The sequence below is a fragment of the Poecilia reticulata genome, chromosome 13 (genome assembly GCF_904066995.2).
Source record: "Poecilia reticulata chromosome 13, P_reticulata-male-v2, whole genome shotgun sequence".
Classification (NCBI taxonomy): Eukaryota; Metazoa; Chordata; class Actinopteri; order Cyprinodontiformes; family Poeciliidae; genus Poecilia; species Poecilia reticulata.
Genome location: NC_088842.1, coordinates 7,065,484 through 7,091,164, shown reverse-complemented (window position 1 = coordinate 7,091,164; position 25,681 = coordinate 7,065,484). Strand labels below are relative to the sequence as shown.

General features: G+C 41.2%; 1 protein-coding gene across 2 annotated transcripts; it reads left to right on the top strand.

The window, feature by feature from the left end:
- The first annotated feature begins 7,940 nt into the window (after window positions 1-7,940).
- Window positions 7,941-25,237, top strand: hic1 (hypermethylated in cancer 1). Of its 2 annotated transcripts, none has more exons than XM_008424948.3 (2): window positions 7,941-8,585; window positions 14,914-25,237. In XM_008424948.3, exon 2 carries the CDS (start codon window positions 14,931-14,933, stop codon window positions 17,118-17,120), a length of 2,190 nt encoding a protein of 729 aa, XP_008423170.1. In that variant the 5' UTR covers window positions 7,941-8,585; window positions 14,914-14,930; the 3' UTR covers window positions 17,121-25,237. The 2 variants fall into 2 exon arrangements, with proteins under 2 accessions (XP_008423170.1, XP_008423169.1); XM_008424947.3 differs by having other exon boundaries at window positions 7,941-9,953.
- The last annotated feature ends 444 nt before the right edge of the window (window positions 25,238-25,681 follow it).

Genomic DNA, 25,681 nt, shown 5'->3' with positions numbered 1-25,681 from the left:
CCTAAAGTGATTAGATCAGTTATTGCGAGCATAAACCCATCTGCTGTAATTCTCTCAGAGCTTTTTAGACCCGTGAAATGACCCGCATCGAAAAATAGAACTGCAGCTTCACTACAACCAACTCCAGTAGGCAAACTCTCTGGCTAAAAAGTCCAGAGTTGGCTCTTAAATCTCAGAGAAAATTTGGCCGATTTCATTTTCTGCCTAAAATGCACAAAAGTTGAAAGATTAGTTTTTTATAACATCAAAAAAAAATAAATAAAAAGTTGCTCATTGCCTTTTAAAATCACATTTCATATTGGAAACCAGTAGGTTACTGGGGTTAGATTTAAAGTGGACATATGATGCTTTTAAATTCTTCCTTTTCACATGTAAATCATTCACTTATGGTCTATATAAAGTAGAACTTCAGTGTGTTGGTCTGAATTCCTCACTATTGTATCTCCACTGACCTCTCCTTCACACACCCTTCACACATTTTTAGTTATATTAAATAAGATGTATTAAATAAGATGGGCCTTATTTAATGCAGAACAAACATCCAGATGTTTGTTCTGCGTTAAAACATCAGATGTTTGTTCTGGATGTTGGATCCAGAACAAACATCAGTGAAAATGTCTTCATCCACCTCCGTCCCAGTTTCTTCCACAATATGTAAATTGGTTTCTTCAGGGATGTCAAACCTCTCCTTGGCTGCAAATGCACAGATTTTTGGAGGTGGTTAAATTGTCCAGAATTCTGTCAATTTTTTTTTATGTCACTAATGTTCCTCTAAATTTACTTCTATCACAAAAGGTGAACACATTTTTAAAAATGTGTGGCAAGGCGCAATTAAACACACCTTCACCTCATCTACTTTGGGACCCACTGAGCCTAAACTAGCCCCTCCTAATGTCCGGCTACTAACACGAGGAGGTGTTTTCAGAGAGCGGGAGTTTCCAAAAGTGGTGGCCTGAGTGTGAGGGGAGCCTCAGTTGCAGTTGGAGTGGCAAGTTGAGAGGCAGTAGAACTGGAGAACATCCTCTTGCAATGAGAAATATGACTCATTGCAAGAACTGCAAGGTTGGCAACCTTGCAGTTCTTTCAAAATGGTGAAAAACTTTTTTGGATTCCCACGTTCAGCTAATGCCATCCATCCATCTATCCATTTTCTTACACCCTTATCTCATTGGGGTCCGGAGGCTGGCTGGTGCCTATGTCCAGACGAGAGGCGGGGAACACCCTGGACAGGTTGCTACCCCATCGCAGGCCAACAAAGACAGGTCAAACAATCATGCACACACCCACACTTAAGGAGAATTTAGAGAGATCAATTCACCTGGCAGTCATTTTTTTTGGGAGGAAGCCGGAGTACCCGGAGAGAACCCACGCATGCACAGGAAGAACATGCCAACATGCAGAAAGACCCCAGGCCGGGAATCAAACCCAGGATCTTCTTGCTGCAAGGCAACAATGCTACCATTCAGCTAATGGCTTCACCTTCGAGATGGTCAAATATGAAAGCAGCCTAATCTGTGGCTCCAACATGCTGGGCTCGCATGCTGGCGTGAACTTCTTCTACCCAATCCTCAACCCCAAAACCACAAAGATTGGTCACTTTCGCTCCCTTGGCAGGTAGACTATGCGGTCAGTTGTCCCGGCATTCTCTGGCGGTCCACCTGAACTCAGATCAGCTTGAGTGGCATCATGTTGATCTGAATTTGCTAGTGCAGCATCCTGTTCCTCCTGCAGATGGCTCCCGGAAATGACAGTAAGGGGGGCTTACCGTCATTTCCACTTACACCCCTTAAGGGGGTAAATGATGGTAAGCGGGGTATGAGAGGATGAGAGAGGAAATGAGGGTAAAGGGGTGGAGGATAAGGTACATCAGGGAGAAAATGACGATAACTTCATGAGATATTGTATAGTGTTTGTTAAATAATAATTACATTAATACTACTACTACTAATAATTTTTTTACAGAGTGCCACAGGAATTTTTGATGAAGTAAAGCCAAAATAAAAATGTCTATTCTACATAATATCCCCCTTTTAAGCGTTATGAATACTCCAGCGGGGTTCTTCATTGATAGAATCGATGTCCTACCTTCAGTTTTGGCAAGATAGTAACAAAGCTTATCTGTCAACGTAGCAAAGGTTAGAATTTTCCATTTTAGTTTCATTGTTAGTAATTTCGTATCTACATGACAGAGATATCTTCTTGGAGCATCACTGAAACCTGCAGCAACGCTCAATCTGACTCCGATTGAGAAAAAAAATGAAACATAAGATTTTTGTTCAAGTGTCCACAAAACCAGAAACAATTTGGCAATCACGCTTCCCTTTTACGATAAAAAAGAGAGAAATATTTCTTATTTGGCACTAATCGTGGCATGATAATTGCCCCCACCACCAGTCACCACCAGATGGGCAAAAAAAAGAAAAAAAAAAAAAAAAACTATAGCGACCGAATGTGGACAAAAGTTCTGCTCATTTAAAATGACACGTCTTGCACGCCCTCGCACTAAAGCTGTCGAGAAGCCGCTCATTACAATGAATTAGGAGAGGCCTGTGCGTAAATGTCGAGCCTACCGTTCAATTTCTGGTGGCGAAGGGAATCCGAAGCTCGAGAGGCGGGGGTGCGTCTGGTATGGCGGAGTGGTCAGGGCAAGTCATCACGGAGATATGTGTGGCCCTGTCCCCGTTTCGAAAAGACAGAGAGAAACTCTTAAGAAACGGGGTGACGGATTGGAATGAGAGAACGACAGGAGAGAGCCAAGAGGGCCTGGTGTGATTGAGGCCGTGAAAAAGTGCGGAACATCTGTTTTAAGGTGATAAAATCACTTTTAGCCAGTCCTGTCTATTGTTCGGCAAGCGCTCTGTCTTGTGTTCTGGCAGGCACAAATGGAACAATAATAAGGTGATCGCGTTATTCATCGCTATAAACGTCGGAACGAGGTGGGCCCGGGGGCCTTGAGAGGCATGGTGACCTCCGCAACATGTGAGCGACCGCGAGATTCTGCTACAGTCATTCGGAGCGCCCCTTCATTGTGTTTTCCACAGTCGCTGAGATTCTGCAAAGATATACACCACATGTAAAAAGAAAGAGAGAGAGAGAAAAAAAACCTGCAATCCTCACACTTGAAGAAATAGTTCGGGGGGGGGGGGTGGAAAGGTGTGTGATTTAGAGGGTGACAGCTGGCTGTTAAAGGATTTAGCTTTGCTCGGACCGCCTTATCTGCAGCTCTGGTTCCTGTTGGAGAGTCGCCTCGCATGAACAAGGCGGTACGATGGGCTCTCCAGGCTGGGTTTTAATCGAATAAATGCTTACAATCAACCATTTGAAGGCTCTCTTTATTTTTTTTTTTGCATTTGGTTCATCAAAAGTTCAACATTTTAGGTTTGCTGAGCTCCAGATTGCAGTATGTTAAATTGTGTTTTGACAGGCTGAAATGTAATGTCCAGCACAGGCCTGGGGAATTGGAGGGGTTGATTGACTGGAGAGATAAAGCTCGTCTGGGAAGACAATGGAGACCTGCAAACCTACACAAATTTAGCAGTATGTCTATAATAATGTATATTTTTATATGACTATTATTTTATGGAGGGGATTTTATTTTTTTTCTTATGCCTTTAATGGACAACTGGCAGGGAGAAAACACGGGGTGATGAAGGGGCCGGGTGTGGGCGGGTATGGTATGTATAGCAGCCTTCCAGCTGGAAGTGAGCTGGGATCTTTATGAGTCTGTGGCGACTCTTTAATTATCTCAGATACGGCCTGCATGCGCTGTTAATCACATCAGAGGTATTTGATTTGTCTTAATCGTATTTGTTCATGGCCGCGCGCTGGCGATTAGGCGCCTTCTCCGCAGGATCCGTTTTGCCTGTGCGAGTACAAAATGTGTTTTTATTTATGACCGTTGAAGCTGTCTACACCATGCCGCCATTGTCGCCCTTTATCTTGATAATAAAGAGACATTTGACAGCCACTGCAATCAGAATTTCTTGAAAAGTGGCATGAAGAAGAGAAAACGCAAAACTTGTCATTGTTTTCAAAAGTTCGTAATGTTTCAACCCAAAACTTTGACGTATTTTATAGTAAAACATGAGAGGTTGCATAAATATGAAGTGAGAGGATGAGATGCGTTGTTTTAAAACCGGTTGAGCTGCACTTTTTCTTTAAATCCAGGATGTGTAGAGATCTACAGCTCAGGTTGGTGAATGTGGTGAATCTTGTGTTTATGTAGGGGAGACAGAAAGAAACAAATTGTTGAAAGAAGAGTAATAAAGAATCCTGGTCAAGGTTTGCCGCAAACCCAGAGGATGCAGCTAACATGCGATGGAAGGTGCTTACCTTGAATGAAAAGAGCTCATTATAAACTAGTCCAAACCGTTGTAAACGGCAACCTAGGAACAGTTGTAAATGGCATAACGAGGAGCATTGTTGTGATGACGTGCTGAAGATGGAGCGTCAGAAAGAGCAGAAGTTTCTTAAAGAGACAGAGGCATATTTCAAAGCATTAAATTACAAAGGAAGTTTTCTTTTAATTTATGTTGTGGGTATGTACAGCATTTGTATTACTGAAAGTAACTGAAGTTACTTGACTGTGCTACAGAATGCCACTACATGCCTCTATCATTGCAATTATTCTCCAGCTTGTGTTAGTCTATCAGAGAATCCAAATAAAACTCTTCAATGTTGTTGATTTTAACATGACAAACTGTGGGGGAAATTATGCTATTTTAAAGAGGACAACAATTTGACTCTCAATGCACAAAAGGTGAAGAGACAAACTGACTCACCTTTAAAGAGGGTCAAGTCAGATCAAGGAAACTCTACCAAATGCCACCTGAAGGGGGCTGAGTGACACACTTTTCAAATGATCACTTGCTGATTATTTATTTGTTCTTTTTCTTTCACTTTGCCAATCTGGACCACTTTGTGTTGACCTGTCGCTTTGACTCTCAATAAGATACATTATAATTTATAGTAATTATCCACATTTGAAAAGTGTTTTGCATGAATATTTTGAAAGGTCTGTAGATCTAACGTGAGAAAAAACAACCTTCAGTTTCTTACAAACTCAAAACTTTAACGGTGTTACAAAAACAACAGTTAAAATAATTTTAAATTACCGGTAATATGAAGAAAAAAAAAAAAACCTGTCCCAAAGACCCGAGCATCAGCATAATACATCATTACCTTCTTCCGCTGGCAGACGCTATTTTTGGAGCGTGAATTGAAACGGCCACATCCTTGATAGAAGATACCTATTCTTCAGCACAAGCCCTTCTGCCGCTGAGGTTATCATCAGTTCATCGAGGCAACGTGGAAGCGAGAGACAATACCTTTCCTCGACTTCGGCAGGCTCTTGGGGTGGATTGCATCATTTCAATGAAACCTGCAGCACCTTGAACTCTGCATAATTCGTAGAGGAAGAGACCCCTGCGTCCTTTATGAGATTGTCAGATGCTGTTGTGATCAAAACAGACGTGAATAGACCTTGGCGAGGCGAGTGCTTCTCTGGATCACATCAGCTGTGTGCGTCTTCCCCTGTAATGGTAAAATAATTAGTTTTGTCAGTTCGACCCGTCGTCCTTCAAGGAGCTCTGGTTGTAATGGAAAGACTTAAAAACGCCTGAGAAACTGGGGTTGAATTGATTAATCGCGATTAATCGATCGTTGTAATAATTGTCCACTAATTTTGCAATGATTAATCGTTAACTAAAACAGACTAAAAAAAAAAGGTCATTTGCTGAAAAAACTAATTCAGAGCAGCATTTAAGCCAAAACTGTACAGAAATGAAGAAACCTTTGTCTGCAAAACCCCTCAGATTTGTTGTAGCATTTTAAGCAACAAAATGTTTATTGTCTTATTTACAAAAAGGAATAGAATACATGATTACATTTGCATGTTTTGATGTATTTCTAATATGGATAAAAAAAAAGGCTGAAGTGGATTAAATGTACCATTTTTTCTGCGATTAATTGTCAGAATGATCAATAGATTAGTCGAGTACTAAAATAATCGTTAGTTAGAGCCCTAATTCATACCAATGCAACAATCATATATGAGTTTATGTTTACAAAAAAGCTTATGGCCTGAGCTAGCTTACAAGCAGAATAAAAATTCAACATATTTTGCATATTTTATTAACTACTTTTATATAAAAAATAATGTTTAGTATTGTTTCATTTGATACTAACAGATTGAAATCTTATTTCACACCAAAGTAAAGAAATAATTGAGCCAAAGAACAACATTTGTTAAGAATGACAAACAAACTACCATACGTTACTCAGGTGTAGAGTTACATGTGCATCTCATTCTATCCTTTAGGACAGAATGAGGACATTGTACATTCATTTCAAACCCCTGATAAAGATATATTTAAGAAGTTTTACATTTGATTCACATTTTTCTGTAGTAGCATTTAAAATGTTAAAAGATTTGAAATTCCAATCTGTTATTGGAATATATAAAACCCGGCTAAGAAATAACCACATGCACAACAATCAATGGCCACTTACAATCTAGAAATAAGTTGTTAGTTCACTAGCAATAAAAAGTACAACAAATAACTAAAATAAATGTACATATAAGTCACTTTTTGAAGTCAGTCATATGACTTTCTTTCTTATAGGGGTGTAGGTATAATGTGACACAATGGCCCAATTCTCAGAGCCACTATTCAAAATGGGAAAGACGAGAGTGTTGCATCGTTTTGGTTGGTCTGTGTGAAAAGAGGATCAAAATGAGTCCAGACAGTGAAAGAAGAGAAATATTGAGATGTCAGATGTTTATTTTTTACCAGTTCTTTTGAAACACAACGATGTTTAACCTCAGGGAGAGAGGAGCAAAACATAAAAAGCGATACTATCACTGCTGATTGGCTTGAGCACAGGGTGAAAGAGGAACGAATGATTGAAGAATGACTCCCACAGGACACGGTAGGACTGACTGTCATGCGGCACCTTTTTAAAGAGGATGTTTTGATCTTCACATATCAGGACACGGCTGCAACACAGTAGCCAGGTTGATAAACTTGCCCCTTCTGTGATTAACTTCTGTTTCTTGTCTATTAATAGGTATTTTACACATTCCCGCCGATTTACATGCGCATGTAGATATAATATTAAATTGAGTTTTTCATGCTGGTCTTTGAACTGTACTTTTTTCTAAGAATGTGGATCATACAGCAAATATGACCGTTCCATATTTGGGGGTATTGTGTAAAATTAATGTTTTGGAGCTTTTCATCATGTTGTAATGTTATTCTCTCATCAAAACCTTACCTGCAGCATCGCTTTGACTCTTTCAAACATGCTTGATGAATCCTTGAATCTCCCCTCAGCAGTCATTTGGGGGAACCTGAACGCTTGCTTTCATGAAGCCCATTTCCAAGCTGCCCCCTCCCCACTCAGCTCCTCCAGACTAGTGGCAGCAGGAATTAGCAAACACCTGGTGGAACCGCACTAGAGCTCATCATATGAGCTACTTCTGACTCCAACACTGCATGAACGGTTGTGAATGGCATAACGAAAAGCAAAACTGTGACGCTGAAGGCGGAGAGCCGGAGAGAGCAGGAGCTTCTTAAAGAGGCAGAGGCCCAATTTCAAAGCGCCAAATATCGAACTCAGATTCCTTTTAAGTTATGTTTGATTCATACAGCACTTTTATAACTATAGGTAACATAGATGCTTGACTGTGCTATAAAATGGCACTATATGTGTAAATACCTGGATCCAAACATTTACATTTAAAGATCATTTTGTACATAGAGGCTCAGATAAATGCATACACATATTGGCCCATAGCAAGTCTGAGCTCCACTATGCACTTTTTGCAGCCGCTGACAAGTTTCTTTATTTTTTACTCAGCTTTTCAGGATATTCCGTATATGTTTAATAGGGTTGAGGTCGGGGTCGTTACAGAAAACTAATTTTAACTAAAGCCGATTTGGATGTACTAACATCAGCTTTCATCACTAAAGCTAGTATTTGTAAGGTCAGCCATACATCATGAGAAGTACATACATTAGAAAATACATCATAAATTTAAATAATAATAAATTTGCCATGTCACAAGTACAGATAAGGCATCTAAAATCCATCACTTTATATCTCATTGTGAATCTGAAAAAGTAAACTTAAACTTTTATCCATGGTTAGTAAAATGTCACTTAACCGATTGTGCATTTCCTGTTGTCTTCCGGGAAAACAAAACTCAGAACCTCCCCGTGCTGAAGCGGCCCCGGATAATCGGCTCAATACGGCGCTCTGCCGTTAGGTGTCGCTGTGCGCGTAGACTCTCGGCCGGGGCCGCGTGCTTGGTCCGATCGGACCCCAAAAAATACAGCCCCAAAGTGTCAGATAGTCCTGTTAACACGTGAGAAAATCTTGTCTTGCGGAGAGAGGGGAACTGAGACTGGGAGACGCAGAGAGGGAGAGAGTCCTGGAGAGACATCTCTTCCTTTCTCTCTCTGGGCTTTTCGCAGGACTCCGGTGAGGAACAGCGGAGATTACAGCGGCGGCGGCTGGAGGGGGGGCGCGGGTGCCGAAAAGGAGCGAAGACGCGCGGCGGGAGCACCAGACATGAGTCCGAGGTAAGAGAGAGGGGGCAGGGATGGCATCCAGACCGCAGGGATGAGTTCATCCAAGGGTTTCTTATATGGCTTCCTTTTAAATCTTTTTGAACGCAGCGGACGCCGACCAACCATGTGGATTTGACTCATCCGTTTATCTAAAAAACTTTTTTTTTTTTTTTTTTTTTTTAAAATGAAGCTGTAATATTTGCTGAAAAGTGGTCGAGAACATTTAGGAATTAAAAAAAAAACTCGAGAATAAATAAGGTAAACAAAGTTCAAACATTGTATTAACACGTCCTAAATGAAAAGGAGATACAAACATTTAATTTTGTATATTTATCATATTTACAGTTATTCGCCCCGAAGGCCCTTTGCGTAAACAACGCATCGGCTGGACCCGTCTCAGCTGATGATTAGAGGACTTAATGCTGCACAGCAGGTGTCCAGTCAACCTCCTAGTGGCTCCATTGTCTAGAAATTGAACATTTGTAGCTTAATTTGAGGGCATTTTCTTACGTATTTGTGAAAAAGTGGACGACCTTTTCCTTCCCCTTTTAGCAATTAGAGTAAACAGAATGCAAATGAATCAATTTCTCAGGATAAAATCAAAGTCAAATTAATTAGTTGAAATTGCATCTCAAGATTAAATTGAAATAAATAAATACGATGTATTCCTTGATAGTATTTTTTTTTTTTATCTTTATTTTTCCCCCCGCAAATTATTTCCCCAACATCTCCAAAGTTTACCGTCGGATCTACACGACGGCTGCCTGTCCCTTTAAGACGATGTGTTGAGGAGTTCACGTCGGGGTCACTTGAAGTTCCTGCCCTCGATTTTACCTTTTAGTTTTATTATAGACTGACATCACACGGGGCGCTAAAACACTTAAGGCGCACAGAGGCTCCATTATCATCTCGGTCCGCGTTATTGGGCAAACTCAAAAATAGCTAAGGAAATTAAGAGAGACAGAAAGAAAAGAGAGAAAGAAAAGAAGGTGGGGGGGAGATGATGCTGGTGCGAGCATATAGGAATATATATGTTTTTTTTTCTTAAAGAATAAGAAAGAGAGGCGGGGCAGTGAGAGACAGTGGGAGGAGGAAAAACGTAGGTGGGAGGGAGGACGGACCCAAGGAGCGAGAAGAAATTCATATCAATTAATAATCATAAAAAAAGAAGAGAGAGAGAGAGAGGGAGGGAGAGCGAGACACACAGAGAGAGATAGAGAGAGATAGAGAGAGAGAGCTGGCAGACGCGCTCGGAAAACTGGCATGGGTTTTTGGAGGCTGGCAGTTGAACACTGAAACGTCAGATATGACTCCCAGATACTGCTGAGATGATCATTAAGGGAGACTTAGATCGGATGGCAGAAGACATCGGGCATGCAGGTAAGAGCCGAGCCGCTCAGGCAGCGACACGCGGGGGGGAGGAAGGATGACATTTATGCAGTCCGGTTCAGAACCGGCACCAGAGCAAAGGAGTTTTATCCTATTTTCTTTATTTGATTTTTCTTTTATTATTATTATTATTATTATTATTATTATTATTATTATTATTATTATTATTATTATTATTATTATTATTATTGTTTCTTGTTAAAGTCAGTGTACATTCTGCTGCGTTTTTGTTCAAGTCGAAGTTGATCAACAACACAGAGGTTGCCCTCTTATCACACATTACATTTTTTTATTTTTTATTAACGGCGAATATTACATTCGTAAGATGATGCGGATTTTTTTTTTACGTGCGTAAGAATGAACGCTGTCATCTAAAATGACGTAAAGACGAGTAACATATTTAATTCTGCATTTTTAACGTCTCATCCTGTATTGTTTTCAAACAATTTCTTCCCCTCAATCGCTTTTTTTTCTTCTTCTTCTTTTTATTATTATTATTATTATTATTATTATTATTATTATTACCTTTTAACGTAACATTAGTCACGTTGTTGATTTAATGTAGCGAGAACGACGTTCACGCGCAGCGTAACGCACTCTTAGAGAAAACAATAATTGGGTTTCCTTTGGCTACAGCGAGATTTGAAGAAACTTCTTTGGTGTTGACACGTCTGAAGCTGCTTTCAGCAACATTCTCAGTGCATAATAAGTTGACACGTTTTTTTTTTTCGTTTTTTTTTTTTTGCTGGCGATTCTACACTTTCTGACATTTCATTTGTGAGCTTGGATGGGGAGAGGTTGGGGATGGGTTCGGATCAGAAAGCTGGGTTCACTCGTGATTCGGTTTACTGCACAATAAACGAAGCGGAGTAAAACAGATTACGGACGGAGGCTGAGAGGAGCGCTGCCTCCCTGCGACCCCCGGAGCCCGGAGCCCGGAGCCCGGAGCCCGGAGCCCGGAGCCCGGAGCCCGGAGCCCGGAGCCCGGAGCCCGGAGCCCGGAGCCCGGAGCCCGGAGCCCGGAGCCCTCCCTCTGTCTGTGCTGAGGGCGCCTTCTCCGGCTCTCAGACGGGGGTCATTCCCTTTCTCAACGAATTCGCCAACACAAACGCATCAAAATTGGATTTTAATGAATTGGAAATCGCACTCGAAATGGGAGATTGAACGAGTAAATGAACAAATCGACAGCTATTCAGACATTGGCTCTGCTAAGGGTTTGCCTGGACGGAAATTGCACGTTATAAATTAACGTGATGGTTTTAGCATTCTCGTATGTCACTGCGTTTATTCCTGTAGAAATTAACATGTCCCTTTCAAACAGCATCTCAAACATCTGTGAGGAGTTTTTTTTTAGATGCGTTGACATTAAAAGCAGGAAACTGATTCTGATCTCTGCTGACCGGACTTAAACTCTTCACAAGAACTTTTTTTTTGTGCTTATACGTACGGCTGCAGCTGATGTTAAATCTTAGAACATTTGCTTGTGTGCTGCAGAAAATAAGAATAAAACAAGTACTAAATGAGCAGAGTTAAACGAGCGTGGCTAAATTCAAACGAAATGTCAATGTTTCGAACAGATGTCAGGGCTAGGAGTGTTTTTTTTTTTTTTTTTGCTTCTCTCCATACCCACAAAATTACAAAAGCGGAACGTTAATGCGTGCAAAAAGCAGAATATCATCTTCATACACCACTTCATAGTTCTATTGATTTCTTTTTGCATACTGTGATTAAAACTGTGACTATGCCTTTTTTTATTTTTATTTTTTGCATGAAGGTCACATTGAAATATATATTTTTAAAGATGTGGGCTTTCTAAGCAGCTAAAGATAAAAAAACAAAACAAAAAAAAACAAAGCAAAACTTGGTATCTCCATGGTTAGACCGCAGTTATCATGCTTGTTGTCACCACAACACATAACCCAGAATAATGTGCTGTACGCACAACATCATTTAGGTGCACACACAATGCTGTTGAGGTTGAGCTTTCTTTAATATCCATCCTCATAAATAAAAGTCAGTGCAAGAAGAGAGACTGTTTTCTTTTTTGTTGCTTCTGATGCAGCCGTTGCTTGATGTGCCGGCCTGCTGCTTGAGAATGCACACTGATGGTATCAGAGTTTGACACCAAGCGATAATGAGCTGAGTGGAGTGGAGAGAGAAAATTTCAGCCAGTCTGAAAAGTTGAGCCACGCTTTTATCTGGTTCACTTCTACACCCAGCGCGTCCGACGGACGCTGTGAAGTAGAAAGGCAACAGAAGCAAGACAGAGAAAAAAGTAATCAGAGGTGTGAACATATGTAATGACAGTGACCTCATAGAGTCTGATTCAACTTGGGCGTTTCTTTGTCATCTCTTGGTGTTTATTGTCACAATCAGGCTGTTTATAGACAAACAAAAAAAAAAAAAACATGCTGGAGTTTTTGAAAGATAAAGATGCATTTTGAAATTCTCAGTACAATTGCCACTCCTCACTGTGACTGACTTTCCATTTTGTCGTTTGTCATGCTGAACATGCACTTGCAAAAAAAAAAAAAATTAAATAAAAAAAAAAAAAATCAGAAACAGTGCTAAGAATTCCCCACGAGTTTTAAGAATCTGCACATTTTTTTTTAAAGGATAAAAATCAGCATGGGATTTTTTTTCTTCTTCTTCGTCTTCACGAGTTCCTCCTCTTATGAGTTCACTCGTCAAGGTTTTCTAAAAGTTCATACTTCCTCGTTCTTATTCTGAGAGCTTGCGCTGCGGGTGAAATAAACAAGAAGTGAATGAGCTGGTGTCAGGAAGACCGTGATCAGACGGATGACATGATATTTATTTAGTTGCTTGTTTCCCCATCAGTGACACCAAGGCCCCTGGGGGACGGCTGGAGACGTTTAATCTCAGAAGTAAACTGTCCTCGGATGCCACCGCTTGAACAATACGGCGCTTTTCATGCATTCGGACCACGTCGTTTATTTTAGGCCCGATGGAACAATCAGTGTTGATGTTTAAGTGCGTGCGCTTGTGTGTGTGTGTGTGCGCGTGTGATTCCTGGAGTCCGTCTCAGTGCAAAGTATCGAACCGTCTAACGCTGATTTACACCTCGTGTGCTCTGTGGTCCTTATATGACTGAGGAGAAAGAGCGAGCTGGAGCCCTCTCTTTTTTTGGACGTGTCCTTCCTCCCCGTCGGTTTATACCTGCTGTTCATCACACTTGTGAAACATTCGTCTCTTGCTTTGTGTAAAGCTCCACGCTTGCTCCTCTGGAATACCTTTAGCAGGAAGCAGGCAATTTACAGAATAGATGTATATCTGAGGTTTGGGTAACTCAAGCTCTTTCTCTCCCCTTTGCTCGCCGAGTAGGAGGTCAATGCACAGACTTGAATTTCTGCTAATGAGAAAACCATTCCCGGTGCTCACCTTCAGCAAAAAGTTCGCTGTTGCTGACTGGCCCTTGTGGATGCATCCCACACACTTTCCTTTCATTCCCATCAGGTGGAGTCAGATGAAGTTTCAACCTAAATCATAAAGCGCAAAATTAAAAAGAGGCTGTTATTAAAAATCTGAATTTTGTGGCCTACTTCTCAACTGTTGCAAAGCTGCTGATTCCGGTTTTGGCCAATTTGGATTTCTCTTCAAGAAATGTACTAAGAGAAAATACATATATAAAAAACAGAGTTAAAAATATATGCCGCTCTGGAAAAAAATTAAGAGACCGCTTAAAATGACGATGAGTTTCTCTGATTTGTACTTTTTATATTGATATGTTTGAGTAAAATGAACATTGCTTTTATCCTATAAACTACTGACATGTCTCCGAAATTCCAAGCAAAAATTTATTTTGTATTTATTTGTAGGAAATGAGAAACAAACAAGATGCAGTGTTTTCAGACCTCAAATAATGCAAAGAAAACAAGTTCATATTAATTTAGAAACAACAAAACTAACATTTAAAGAGTTCAGAAATCAATATTTGGTGAACAACCAGGAGGCTTTTCAATGGGGTACAGAGCAGTGGGCTCTTCATTTGTCCCAGAGCTGTATGTGTTTTAAGTTAGAAAAAGTCATTATTTCAATTAGAAGAGACCACAGGACAGCAGTCTGTGAAATGATAAAGATAAACTGTGGAGTGTATATTCAAAGCTTTCTTTAGCATTTTATGTTACCCATTAGCAGGGTTAGCGTCACCAAACTTAACTCTGAAATTTTGAAAAGAGCTGCCAGTATGTTTAAGTTCAACATGTTCCCCGAAAGATAGATTTTGAAAACCCAAAAAGATAAAAAATAACAACGTCGTTCTATTTTTTACAGCCTTTCTGTGAACTGCTATTAACCTTGCTCTTTGGAGACCTGAATGAACTCCAAAGAACAAAATAGAATACCTTAAAATAGAAATATCCTTTATTGTTCCACGGTGGGAAAATTCAGGTGTAGCGGCAGCAAAGTGACAGGATATTGAGGCACTTAGATTCATGCAAAGTGTTAAAAACATAGAAAATAAATGAAGAATGATAATACTGCCAGGCAAGGATGAGATTCTAAGACCAAATAGTGTGCAGTTATCAGAAAAAAGCATCCACTGATCTATTTAGCTTCATACATCTGTGTGTGCACCTCACTGATACTGGAGAAGGCCAACAGTAGCAGCTTTCACTTCAAAGTGTTGTTGATACAACAATCTGCAAGTGTTTATGCATGGCGTGTTCACTGATCAGAAAAAACATCAGATTTTTTACCTTCCAACCTGTCAAGCTGAAAAGCAGCATGCTCTGTGCACTCATTTCTGTAATTGTAACGATAACTTTAACTTAAAATGCATTTATGTGCTAGAAATCAAACTCTCATTAATCCAATATACAAAATAATTTTAAACATTTATTCCGATTCATTCATGTTGTTGTGTATGTCCTTTTTTTGCTGACTTCAGGACGACAACTTCTGCATGAAATTTTACAGATTTTTGCTCTTGCAGGTGGTGGACTGAAGACTATGCTGGATGCCATGGAAGTTCCAAGTCATGCTAGGGATCTCCTCCTGCAGCTCAACAGCCAGCGCACCAAAGGCTTTCTGTGCGATGTCATCATTGTGGTGCAGAACGCGCTCTTCAGAGCTCACAAGAACATTCTGGCCGCCAGCAGCCACTACTTGAAGTCCCTGGTGGTCCATGACAATCTCATCAACCTCGACCACGAGATGGTGAGTCCAGCCGTCTTCAGGGTCATCCTGGACTACATCTACACCGGGCGCCTCAGTGAGGGAGACCCCACGTCTCCCACTGAACCCAATCTGGGTGCCGTCTTGGCAGCGGCCAGCTATCTGCAGCTGCTTGACTTGGTGGCTCTGTGCAAAAAGAAGCTGAGGAGAACTGCGAAGTACCCTCCCCGTCACGGTCCCGCATTTCTACCTTACCCAAAAATGGGGCCCAGCAGCATGGGTTTAGGAGGTGGAGGCAGGTATAGGGTTTCTACTCCTGTGATTCAGTCCTGTCCTCCGGGGGGGATTCTTAACACACCCAGGGCGCCGTCGCTGGATGAGCTGGTCCCCCATCGAATAACCATCCATAGCGGCGAGCTGTATGCCCCCACTTCCAACCAGACCTCTCAGGTGTTCCCATCTCTGCCTGCTCAGCTGGGACGCCCTGGCCACGCCGAGAGGAACTGCTCCCCCAGCTTCGGCCTCGATCTTTCCAAAAAAAGCCCCACCTCCCAGTCTCAGCACATACCCTCTCAAACCCATATGGCAAACAGTCACAGCAATGAGGAGAGGGATGGAACTCTAAGTGGAGCCACTAGTCCCATTCAAGGGGCAAATGCGAGAGCTTTTATGTCTGAAAAGATGGAGTCTGTCGACCAGGCAGGTTCCCTCACCCCTCCACCTTTTCCCCACCTAAATCAGCCCTTAGCCCCCCACCTGCCTCATCTACATCGCTCAGGTTCCCAAGGGACAGACCGCTACCCATGCCCTGCCAGCCCTGACACCCCGACAGAAGGTGGAGAGGCAGGAAGAGAAATGGGAAACATCTACCGCTGGGTGAAACACGAGCCCCTGCCGTATGCTGGCGAAGATGAAGACGAGGATGAAGATGAAGAGGAAGGGGCTGAGAATGGGGACCAGCATCACAATCATCACAAGCCAGGGGAGGAGAGCGAAGGCGTGGACGACAAGAGTGGCTCTGGCACGGAGGAGACGGGCAGCAGCGAGGGCCGTCCATCCCCTACTGGCCCCATCGGGAGATTCCATATGCCGTACGAGCCCGAAAGCTTCGGGGACAATTTGTACGTCTGCATCCCCTGCGATAAAGGCTTCCCGAGCTCAGAGCAGCTCAACGCACATGTGGAGACGCACACAGAGGAGGAGCTGTACAGCTCTGTTGGGGAGATGGGGAACAACAACAACAGTGGCACCAAAGGCATTGGCGGCAACACAAACGGTTACGGAAGCCTTAACAGCGGCAACACTCCAAACAGCATGTCGCATCTGGAGACCAAATCTGACCAGGGCCTGAATTCGGGAACCATTGGGGAAATGATCAGACCATACCGCTGTTCCAACTGCGACAAGTCTTACAAAGACCCAGCCACGTTGCGCCAACACGAGAAGACGCACTGGCTGACGCGGCCTTACCCTTGCAGCATCTGCGGCAAGAAGTTCACACAGCGCGGCACCATGACGCGCCACATGCGCAGCCACCTGGGCCTCAAGCCTTTCGCCTGCGATTCATGTGGGATGCGCTTCACTCGCCAGTACCGCCTCACTGAGCACATGCGCATCCACTCTGGGGAAAAGCCCTATGAATGTCAGGTGTGTGGGGGGAAGTTTGCCCAGCAGCGCAATCTCATCAGCCACATGAAGATGCACAGCGGTGGGGGGACTGGAGGCGGCCTGACGGCAGATGGGAAGCTGAAGCTGGACTTTGCAGAGGGCATATACCCCCTGAGCAAGTACGCAGCGGAGCACCTGGGGCTGAAGCAGGAAAAGGCCAACGAGCTTCTCATTCAAGCGCAGCAGCAACTGGTGGCAGACGCAAAGGCCATCGAGAGCCTCTACCCGCTCACCAAGCTTGCATCGGAGCATCTGGGCCTCACCCATGAAAAGATGGACATCCTGGGCCAACCACTTCCCCCTCCTCCCCTGCCAATCTCTGACAGCCGAACCATTGACCGCTACTCGCCCAGCTAAGACATTTGATATGTGAAGGTGGCAATCACAGACAGGTCTGCGCGCACTCACAGTTTGCAGTATTCGAAAGCCATTCACCTCAACTCCATATCTTCCTCTGCACCTCAGACTCAGGCCCGGGTGGAACTGGGCCTGCTCATGCACACCGAACTGTTTAGACTGTAAGTGCCTTTCTATGCATCTAATGTATCTTTTTAAATCCTCCTTCATAAAGGAGCTCTACTTTCTGTGACCAAGGGACACTCGTTGAAAGAACTTCAGTATTTATGTACAGTCTATGCAAAGAAACATGTTTCTTTTTCTTAATTCCAACCATTGAGCCATAGTGACTAAGTCAAAACCAAAAGGAAATTTGTTTATTTATTTTTGTATATGATGAAATCCAAAGAAAACATGTTGCAGAGATACTTTGCAATCTGACCCTAAACCTGTGTACTATTCATGTATGAAAGGAAAAAGCAAAAAGCACAAAAGGAACAATATGCAGGACTTCTTTTCAATATTCAGAACTTTTCAGGTCTAAACAACATCAAGAAAAAAGCAACTCACCTGGATTTTTATTATTATAATTTTTTTGTACAATCTTGGGGTACGGGATACTTTGTGTGTCTTGATTCTTTGCTTGTCTCCCCCTTTTATGTGAAATAGCTGAAACATAATGCATTTCTCTATGCCTTTTTTTTGGCCTTTTTTTTCCCCCACTCCCTAGCGAGGGGCGGGGCTTTGTGCGGATAAATGCTCATCCCTTATGTGACAGCAGCGGTGGCTTAATCGGCTTTACACCCGGCTTTCAACCACTCTTGAGCTAAAGCTTCCTCTGCAGTGTGACAAATGTTCCTTAGCTTTCAGCTGTTTTGGAGATGCACTGAGCAGAGCCCTGTGATCTCATGAGTGGGACATGATTGCACATACCCAGCTGATGACACACTAATCCCTGCTCATGACGACTCGCGGGTGTTGGTTTGTGCTTTTGTAGAAACGGAGAGGCAGAGAGGCATACGCCGGGGCTGAATTAGTGACGAAGGAGTCTGTCACTGACTGACAGACATTGTTTCTATTTTAATAATTGAGTGATGATCAACAGTGGTCAGAGGCCTTGTTGTGGATGCTTCATTAGATTCCAGGGGCTGCATGATGGAGCACTGAGTAACACTGAACCTCTCTCCCCTCCTCCCCCACCTGTTACCTCATTACTTCCAGTCAGTGTTAAGTAACAGGTGTCTATGTATAAACTCCAAATCTTAGAGCAAAACTATTTTAATTTGTTTCTTCTGTAAGGAAGATTATTTGGTTTCAACAATGTGAATCTGTGACATTTTTTACTCAGTCTAATAATTTCATGAGTGCTCTCATTAGCGATGGAAATCTTTCGATTCTATTTGATTCCCATTTTCATGGTCACGATTCAATTCAGAAGAGTTTTTTGAAACAGGAACCAATCTTTCCACTCAAATGGTCTGGAGATTGTATTTAAATGATTTTCCTGATAAGAGAAAAAGATTTATTTAAAGCATTTCTTTAATATTCCAAACCGCATCAAACCTAATTAGTTTATATCCACACAAAAATAGGGTGTGTGCATAAAATTAATTTACATTAGGCTGGCTTAGCTGCCTGGCTTTTTCTTAAATAAAAAAAAATGGTGCAAGAATTATTCTAAATACTTCCGAGCGGCATTTAAAACGCATTTTAAAATCAAGTTTTGAGCATTTTGAATAGATTCATTATTCCCAGGACTAGGAATTGCGATTCTTTATAGAATTTTTTTTCCCCTGCACCTCTAACTCTCATACTGGCTCATGGTTTCTCATCCCTCTCATTTTCCAGCGTTGTTGTGGCCCCCTTGCCTTATAAGCACTCTACCAACTTAGAGGGATGATGTTCCCTTTCGCACACAGCAGGCTGCTAATCTGTCAGCAACACGATCAGAAGAAAGCAGCCTGTTGTGACTCTTCCCTGAAAAAGCCGGTGGGGTGAACAAGCACTCCCCCAGCTGCTGTCCTCCAGTAAATCCCTGTGAAATCCCACTTTCTCCTGGACAATTCGCACTTGCTCGCCGGCATGATGTCCCATTTCACGCCTGCCATCTCACTCCTCTGATCCACTGTAAAACGTTACATCCGAGCCCCAAGTGCCTCCTCTTGCCTCTCTGCCTCTCCCCCATTAGCCCCGCTCAAGCCTAAGTTTTGAGATAAAAACTTATTTCCTGACCGAGGAATTCTTCCAACTTGAAAACACAAACAGCACTTAAAAAAAAGTTGTGTTTTGAAGGCACTTTTTTTTTCTTTGTCTGCAATTCTTTCTACCAAAGAATATGTTGGCCTTTTTTTTCCTTTTTATAGCTAGTCCTTGATTTAGATTAGGGAAAAAAAATTGACCACTATAGTGCCAACGCCAACCTCTGGAGGTGAATGTGAAGACTAAAGCCATAAATACACTGTGACAGAAGTAGTTATTCTGAAAGCCTTAAAGTAAAAAAAAAAAGTGCCTCACTTTTGTGAATATGTTTTTTTTTTTTTTCAAATGTAACAATAATTTAAGGGCGTCTCTTCCAGTAGCATATGATCATATCGAGCATGCTTTATCTTGTGACTTTCTGTTCTTGTCTTCTTTTTGATTTGTGGCGCACATTAAAAAAGAAAGGAAAAAAAACACAAAAAGACTGGTGCTTACCTCAGGACTGAACCCAGCTAAGATTTTGTAAATCTTAGCCCAAAAATATCAACCACCCCCCACCCCCATGACAAATACACCTTTTTCTTTGCTAATGGGGAAGCAGTCCCTGTTTTAAACCTGTGGGTTTTTTCGTGTGTTTGAACATTACCTTTCCTATTATAGCTTTATGGGTGAAGAGATTACATGTGATGTTATGTTTTGCTTTTTCATATATAGTTACTGTCGTCCTCAAAGAGGCGCGTCGTTTGACATGTTTTACTCCTACACCATTAGAGGCTGTAAATGTTTGTGATTTTTAATAACTGGGTATACACGGTTTGCGTTTTTATTTTATTTTTTTAATTGTCTTTAGCCACATATACGGCGATATCTAGGTGACAAGTGCTGTGTTTTGAAATATCTCCCCCACCCACAAAGTCGTGATGTGATGCCTCATCAGCACTTCCTTAAACAGAACCGGCAGTATCTCGGAAACTAACCTCACGTCGCTCTGCCCCCTTTTTCTCCTTAAGATGTTGAACTTTTGACACCGGCCAGACAGAGGTCGCGCTCGCGCAGAGGAAGTCGGCTTGTTCGTTCTGGGTCGCCTGGTGCCTTCAGCTGAGCTCTGTGACCAAAAAGCCTAAAACGACTGCTCGCAGGGTTCTCGGTGGTAGAAAAAAAACACGCTCCATAAACAAGTGCATGTGTCGTAAAATGTAGGAACAAGCGGATGTGAGTCGTGGGAATTCGAGGCTCCTTTGCTCTCTCTCATTCACTGGCTCAAGTGAAAATCCAACTCCTTGCCAGCACCACCAAAATAACACGATACGTTTCCACTTCAAATCTGCGCTGAGCGGAAACGGAAAGATAATGCTTGAATGGTTTTTTTTTTCTTGTTTTTTTTTATTTTTTACAGTATGCACTCTTTGAAATTCTCTTCATCTGCTTTAACGTGTGCAGCAGCGTACGTTGGCAGAGCATCTATAGGGCAGGGGAAATATTTACTTGTCTGTTTGTCTGTCACCGCGTTATCTGGGTGTAAGATGAGCTGTGTTAGTGCGTGTCCTGGGAATAGATTTAGTTTTCTTTTTTTTTTGCTGTGAAGGAGAAGAGCCGAGGAGCAGGAAGTGAACTTTTGGCTGGTGAGCGGCGCTGAGCAGGATGTGCCGTGTGTTTCTGCTCGCAAGCAGATATGGGGAGGGAGAGAAGCTGGGAGAGCGCAGCGGGGTGGACGTGAGCCATTGTCTCAGTATGAAAAGCCTGTTCGTACTTCTGAAGCCCTGGATTCAGAAGAGCAGAGAACTGTATCGTCTCTGTTCCTTCCTCTTATTTGCTCTTTGGGAATAAAACTTCTGCTCAGTGTCACTGTGGGTGTGTGCTTTAGGAGCTGCACAGTGACCGTGACTTGAGGGTGATAAATATATATTTAGGGATGCTGTTTGTATCTGAGATGTTACCCTACTAATCTTTGCAGACAATGTCATGTTTTGTTGCGCTACAACCGCAAACTTGGGTGCATCTTGTTGAAGTGCATAACTATAAAGTGGGGTAAAGAAGGTCATAGGTTTCCATTTTTTATTTACAAATAATCTGAAAAGTGTGCCGTGCATTTTTATTCATTTTTGATATAATTTTTGCAAACTAGCTAATTCTTTGTTTGCAAAGCCTTTGCATAACTGATTTCTTGTATTGTTATCCTCAACAAGGGTTTTTGTATGGACTGGGCCAGTTTAACACTTGAATGTTTTCATCTAAGCTGCTTCATTGTATTTTAGGGTTTATATTTAAGGTTGCTTACTTGCCCAGTTGTTGGTGTTTCATCAGAAAATAAATTAAAATTATGAAAGTAGCCCCCTAACATAGTTTAAATGTATTCTACTTAGAATTAAGTAGCTAAATACAAATGCACTCCACACTTTTTGGATTTTCATTTTTGGATGTTTATAGACTTTGTGCATTTTACCCTTTTACTTCGCAATTATTCACTACTTTGGGTAAATCTGTCGGATGAAATCTCAATTAAGTACATACAATGTTGCGGTTGTAACCTGACAAAAAAAAAAAGAGTTCAAGTGGGGTGAAAGAGCTTCAGCATGTCACTGTAAATTATTTCATGTGGTTCCGAAAGTAAAATGTAAATAAGTAATAAAAAAGTCGGCGTGTTTCTTTTTCTCTGTGGCTGTCTAATTTAGTCACAGTCAAATTATTGGAGCCTTGTTTCAATTTACTGGTGTAGCCCCAAGGGATTTTATGCCATTTGCCTTCGTTAATGTTATTTAGATGACAAACCAACACAAAAAGCCTCTCATGGCCACCATAAATGTTTAGATTAAGATAGTCTGAAATTTATTTAATAGGTTCTTAAAAACTGATTTGTAGTTATATAAAATAGAAAAAAAAATTAAAGGGGGGGGCATATTTAGAGGGCTCTTTGCCAGTTTTTGTAAAAGAAAGTGTTTCTCCACCAGCAGAACAGGAAAAGATTATGTGACTGACAAGCAGAGTTGTCCTGTTCTCCTACCGCTGTTTAACTTTTATTAGATTTTACAGCATTTGCCAAAAAGACTAAAGCACTTAGCAGACATGACAGAAGTAAAAGCAAAACTAAAGTACAAATTTTATGACTTTCACATGTCAAACTGTGAAACTTAGGTTTCACAGTTAAAGCTAGGCCTCTGACTAATTTGGCGTTATAGTAAAGGTCTTCTTTTATCTGGCATATCATGGCACTTTTGTTAGTTTCTAAATGAATTTATGCCTAAATGCACACTCCTGAAACCGGCTGTTAGCTTTAGCATTTATTAAACAATGTAGCATGTAAACATTTCCTCTATGACCTTAACTCTTCATCAACTGCTACAGGATTCAGAAACTCTGCTAGCAAACTGACTTTAGTATCAGTGGTGTCACTGAGCTAGCTAAAGCTTGACACAACATTTTTAAATGCACTCAGAGAAGGTGGCATAAAGCTAGACTAGAATGTGCTGTCCATTAGCAGTGACATCTTTAGCATCAGGGATAAGAAACTCAGTTAGCTAGAACGCCTTACTGTAGCCCTAACTGCAATAACTAGCTAGGTTAGGCTACAGACAAAAACAAACTCACATTCTTGCCCCAATGCAGAAATTCATGTCAGAACTAAGATTTTTTTTTTTTACTTAATATTTAATTTAATATATTAATTGATAATACAGTCCATTAATCAGCCTTAATATCCTATGCAGGAAAGTCCACTCAATAGTTGACTGAACCAACATCTTAAGTTTAGCTACATAAAAAATCTAGGCTTTATCAAAACAAAGTAAGATTGTTATATTGAACACTATATTCACAAACAAAAACAGTATTTTTCTAGCTAATATTTAAAACCTTTAAAAAAATCCCTTTTTTTAAATTTATGCTGAAGTCTTGCTGTATTCATAATACTGTCTTATAGTCTTAACAGATATTCTCCTGCCTTAATTAGCAAATGATCTGTTATCTGACATATTCACTTGCTGCACCTGTCCACCTACAGGTCTCAACTGTCCCGCTGCTCAGAAGCACGAGGAACAGTACTTTTTTTTTATTACAAGCAGCAGCTGCTTTCTATTTATTTCCCCCCAAACTGCACTTTTCTTAGGCAAAAAAAAAAAAAAAAGAAATCGCCGCATTGTGATATTTTTCAAAAACTTTATTAAGCCTTTAGAGCTTTCCCAAGAAGTCCCACAACCACCCTCCCTCTGGCTCTACTCCCTCCCCTTCCTCCCACCGGTGCACAGCTTGGCTGCGCTGCCCTTTTACCCTGACGGAGCACAGCTCCCCTCTTCACCTCGCTCTGCGCTCCTCCTCTCCCGTTAACTTGCTTAACTTCCAGCTGTTTTTCATGCAGAAGATGACTGTTGTCTAAATGTTTATGTGAAGAGCTACTTTCTTTTTCTTCTCAGTCCCCCCACCCCCTTTCTAAAATGAGCTTTGATGCGTGTTTGAAGAAAGTGCAAACCGATGGGCCAAAAAAAAAAAAATAAAACAAAACAAAAAAGTTTCCGACACTATTATTATATTCAGATTTTAAACCAAGAGACGGTGTGGTAAAGGGAAGATTAAAGACAGTGTGCCGTTGTAGAGGAAATGCAGAATAATGCAAGGGGAAATGTTCAGGGGGAAAATATGCTCAGAAAGATGCCAGTAAAGTAAACATGTTTGAAATTGCACAATTGAGTCGCGCCTTGGTTGCACCAGCCAAGTCATGCGTTGGAGATGGAGAGAGAACAAGAAAAAAGAAGAAAAGTTGAGAGTAAAAAAGAAGCAGAAACAGAGGAGGGAAAAAAACAAAAAACAAACAGCTTGCACTCGATAGCCGTGGCTGCTTTTAAGCTGACGATTTTTGCCGTTGTGTCGCTGATTGCAGCAATGCTTGTCAAGTTTTTGAAATGATTGCTCACGTCATCGTGTCTTCCGAGATGATTACCCTGCAGTGTGTGCCTTTGTAGCCCGGATAGTGCAAGGGTTTCTGTTCGCATGTCACTTTACATCTGCTCAGCTGCGTTAAATGCAGAAAAAAACATAAGATTGACTCTTTTAAGACAAAGAGAAAAGATGGAAAAAAAAGAGTCAGAAATTGGAGCATTTTTAAATCTCAAACATGCACACACACACACAGCTGGCTGGCAGACGGTTGCACCAGATTAGGTCAGATTTAATTAGGTTGCCCTGCTCCGTTTGGAGTGTCGCTCCTAGTTGAGAAAGTCATTTTTAAAGAAAAACCCACACCAGTGACAGATTCCATTCCAACAAAAGCCTCAATGGTCCTCATGCAGAAGGCATCTACTTTGGTTCTGAATAAAAACATATTTTACGCGTTCATATAGTCGATTACAATCTGATGAAGCTCACGTTGAGTCTTAAGGGGGACGCAAAAGTTCAGCAGCAGCACAAAGTGACTTGCGGACAGCAGTTGTTGGAAACAGTTGGAAAAGTGCAGAACTTGAAGTGAACATCAACATTTTACAGTGGAAATGGGATTTTTCAGGACCTCAAAACGGATCTGATTGCAGCAGAACTTCATAAAACATGAGCAGACTCCAATCCTTTCTTTTTCTTTCTTTTTTTTGTTTTGTTTTTGCAGTGGTTACAATTAAAAGCAATACTTTAAACCAAACAGTATTTCAAAGAAAAAAAAAACACACACATTCTGCCTTTTTTTGTGTCAATATTGATCTTATCTTGCTTTCATGAAATGAATGTATTTATTGCATGTCGAAATGTTTTATAGCTATTTTTTTTTCTTTTTCCGTGTAAATTTAATTGTGGGTTTTTATAAGAAATTCATTTTATAATGACGTATTGATGATTTTTGTTGTTGTTGATAAGGCTTTTATTTTTTTAAAAGCCAATGTGAAAAATGTCTTTTTTTCTGTTTGTTTGTTTTGCAGATATACTCCAAATCAACTTGGCAATAAAACAAATTGCGTAATGGACTTTAGAGTCGATTTCTGCTTTTGTTTTGAATATACATTAAAAAAAATCCCTGTATACGTTTCTAATGTGCGAATAATTTCAATATATTTTTCTCCATTTCTTTTTGCTACTTTGATTTATAGTAATTCTAAACATTTATATTCGAAGCCACGTTGATTGCCCATGAAATGAGTTTTTCATTAATAGAAAAATATGAGGCAAAAAAAAAAACACAATAAATCCCATTTGAGTGCGATGATGACCGCAAGTATGAGCTACTTCAGTTCATTTTCCGGGAGAGCGCTGCCCTTCCAGTTCATAATCTCCCATATGGAGACATGTGAGTGCCTCATTTAGGACAAAGAATTTCAAATGAATCTCATACATCACACCAAGTCCACATGCAACAATGAGCAGATCCATTACTCTGTCAGCAGGAACAAAAACCCTCCAGGCAAGCACAC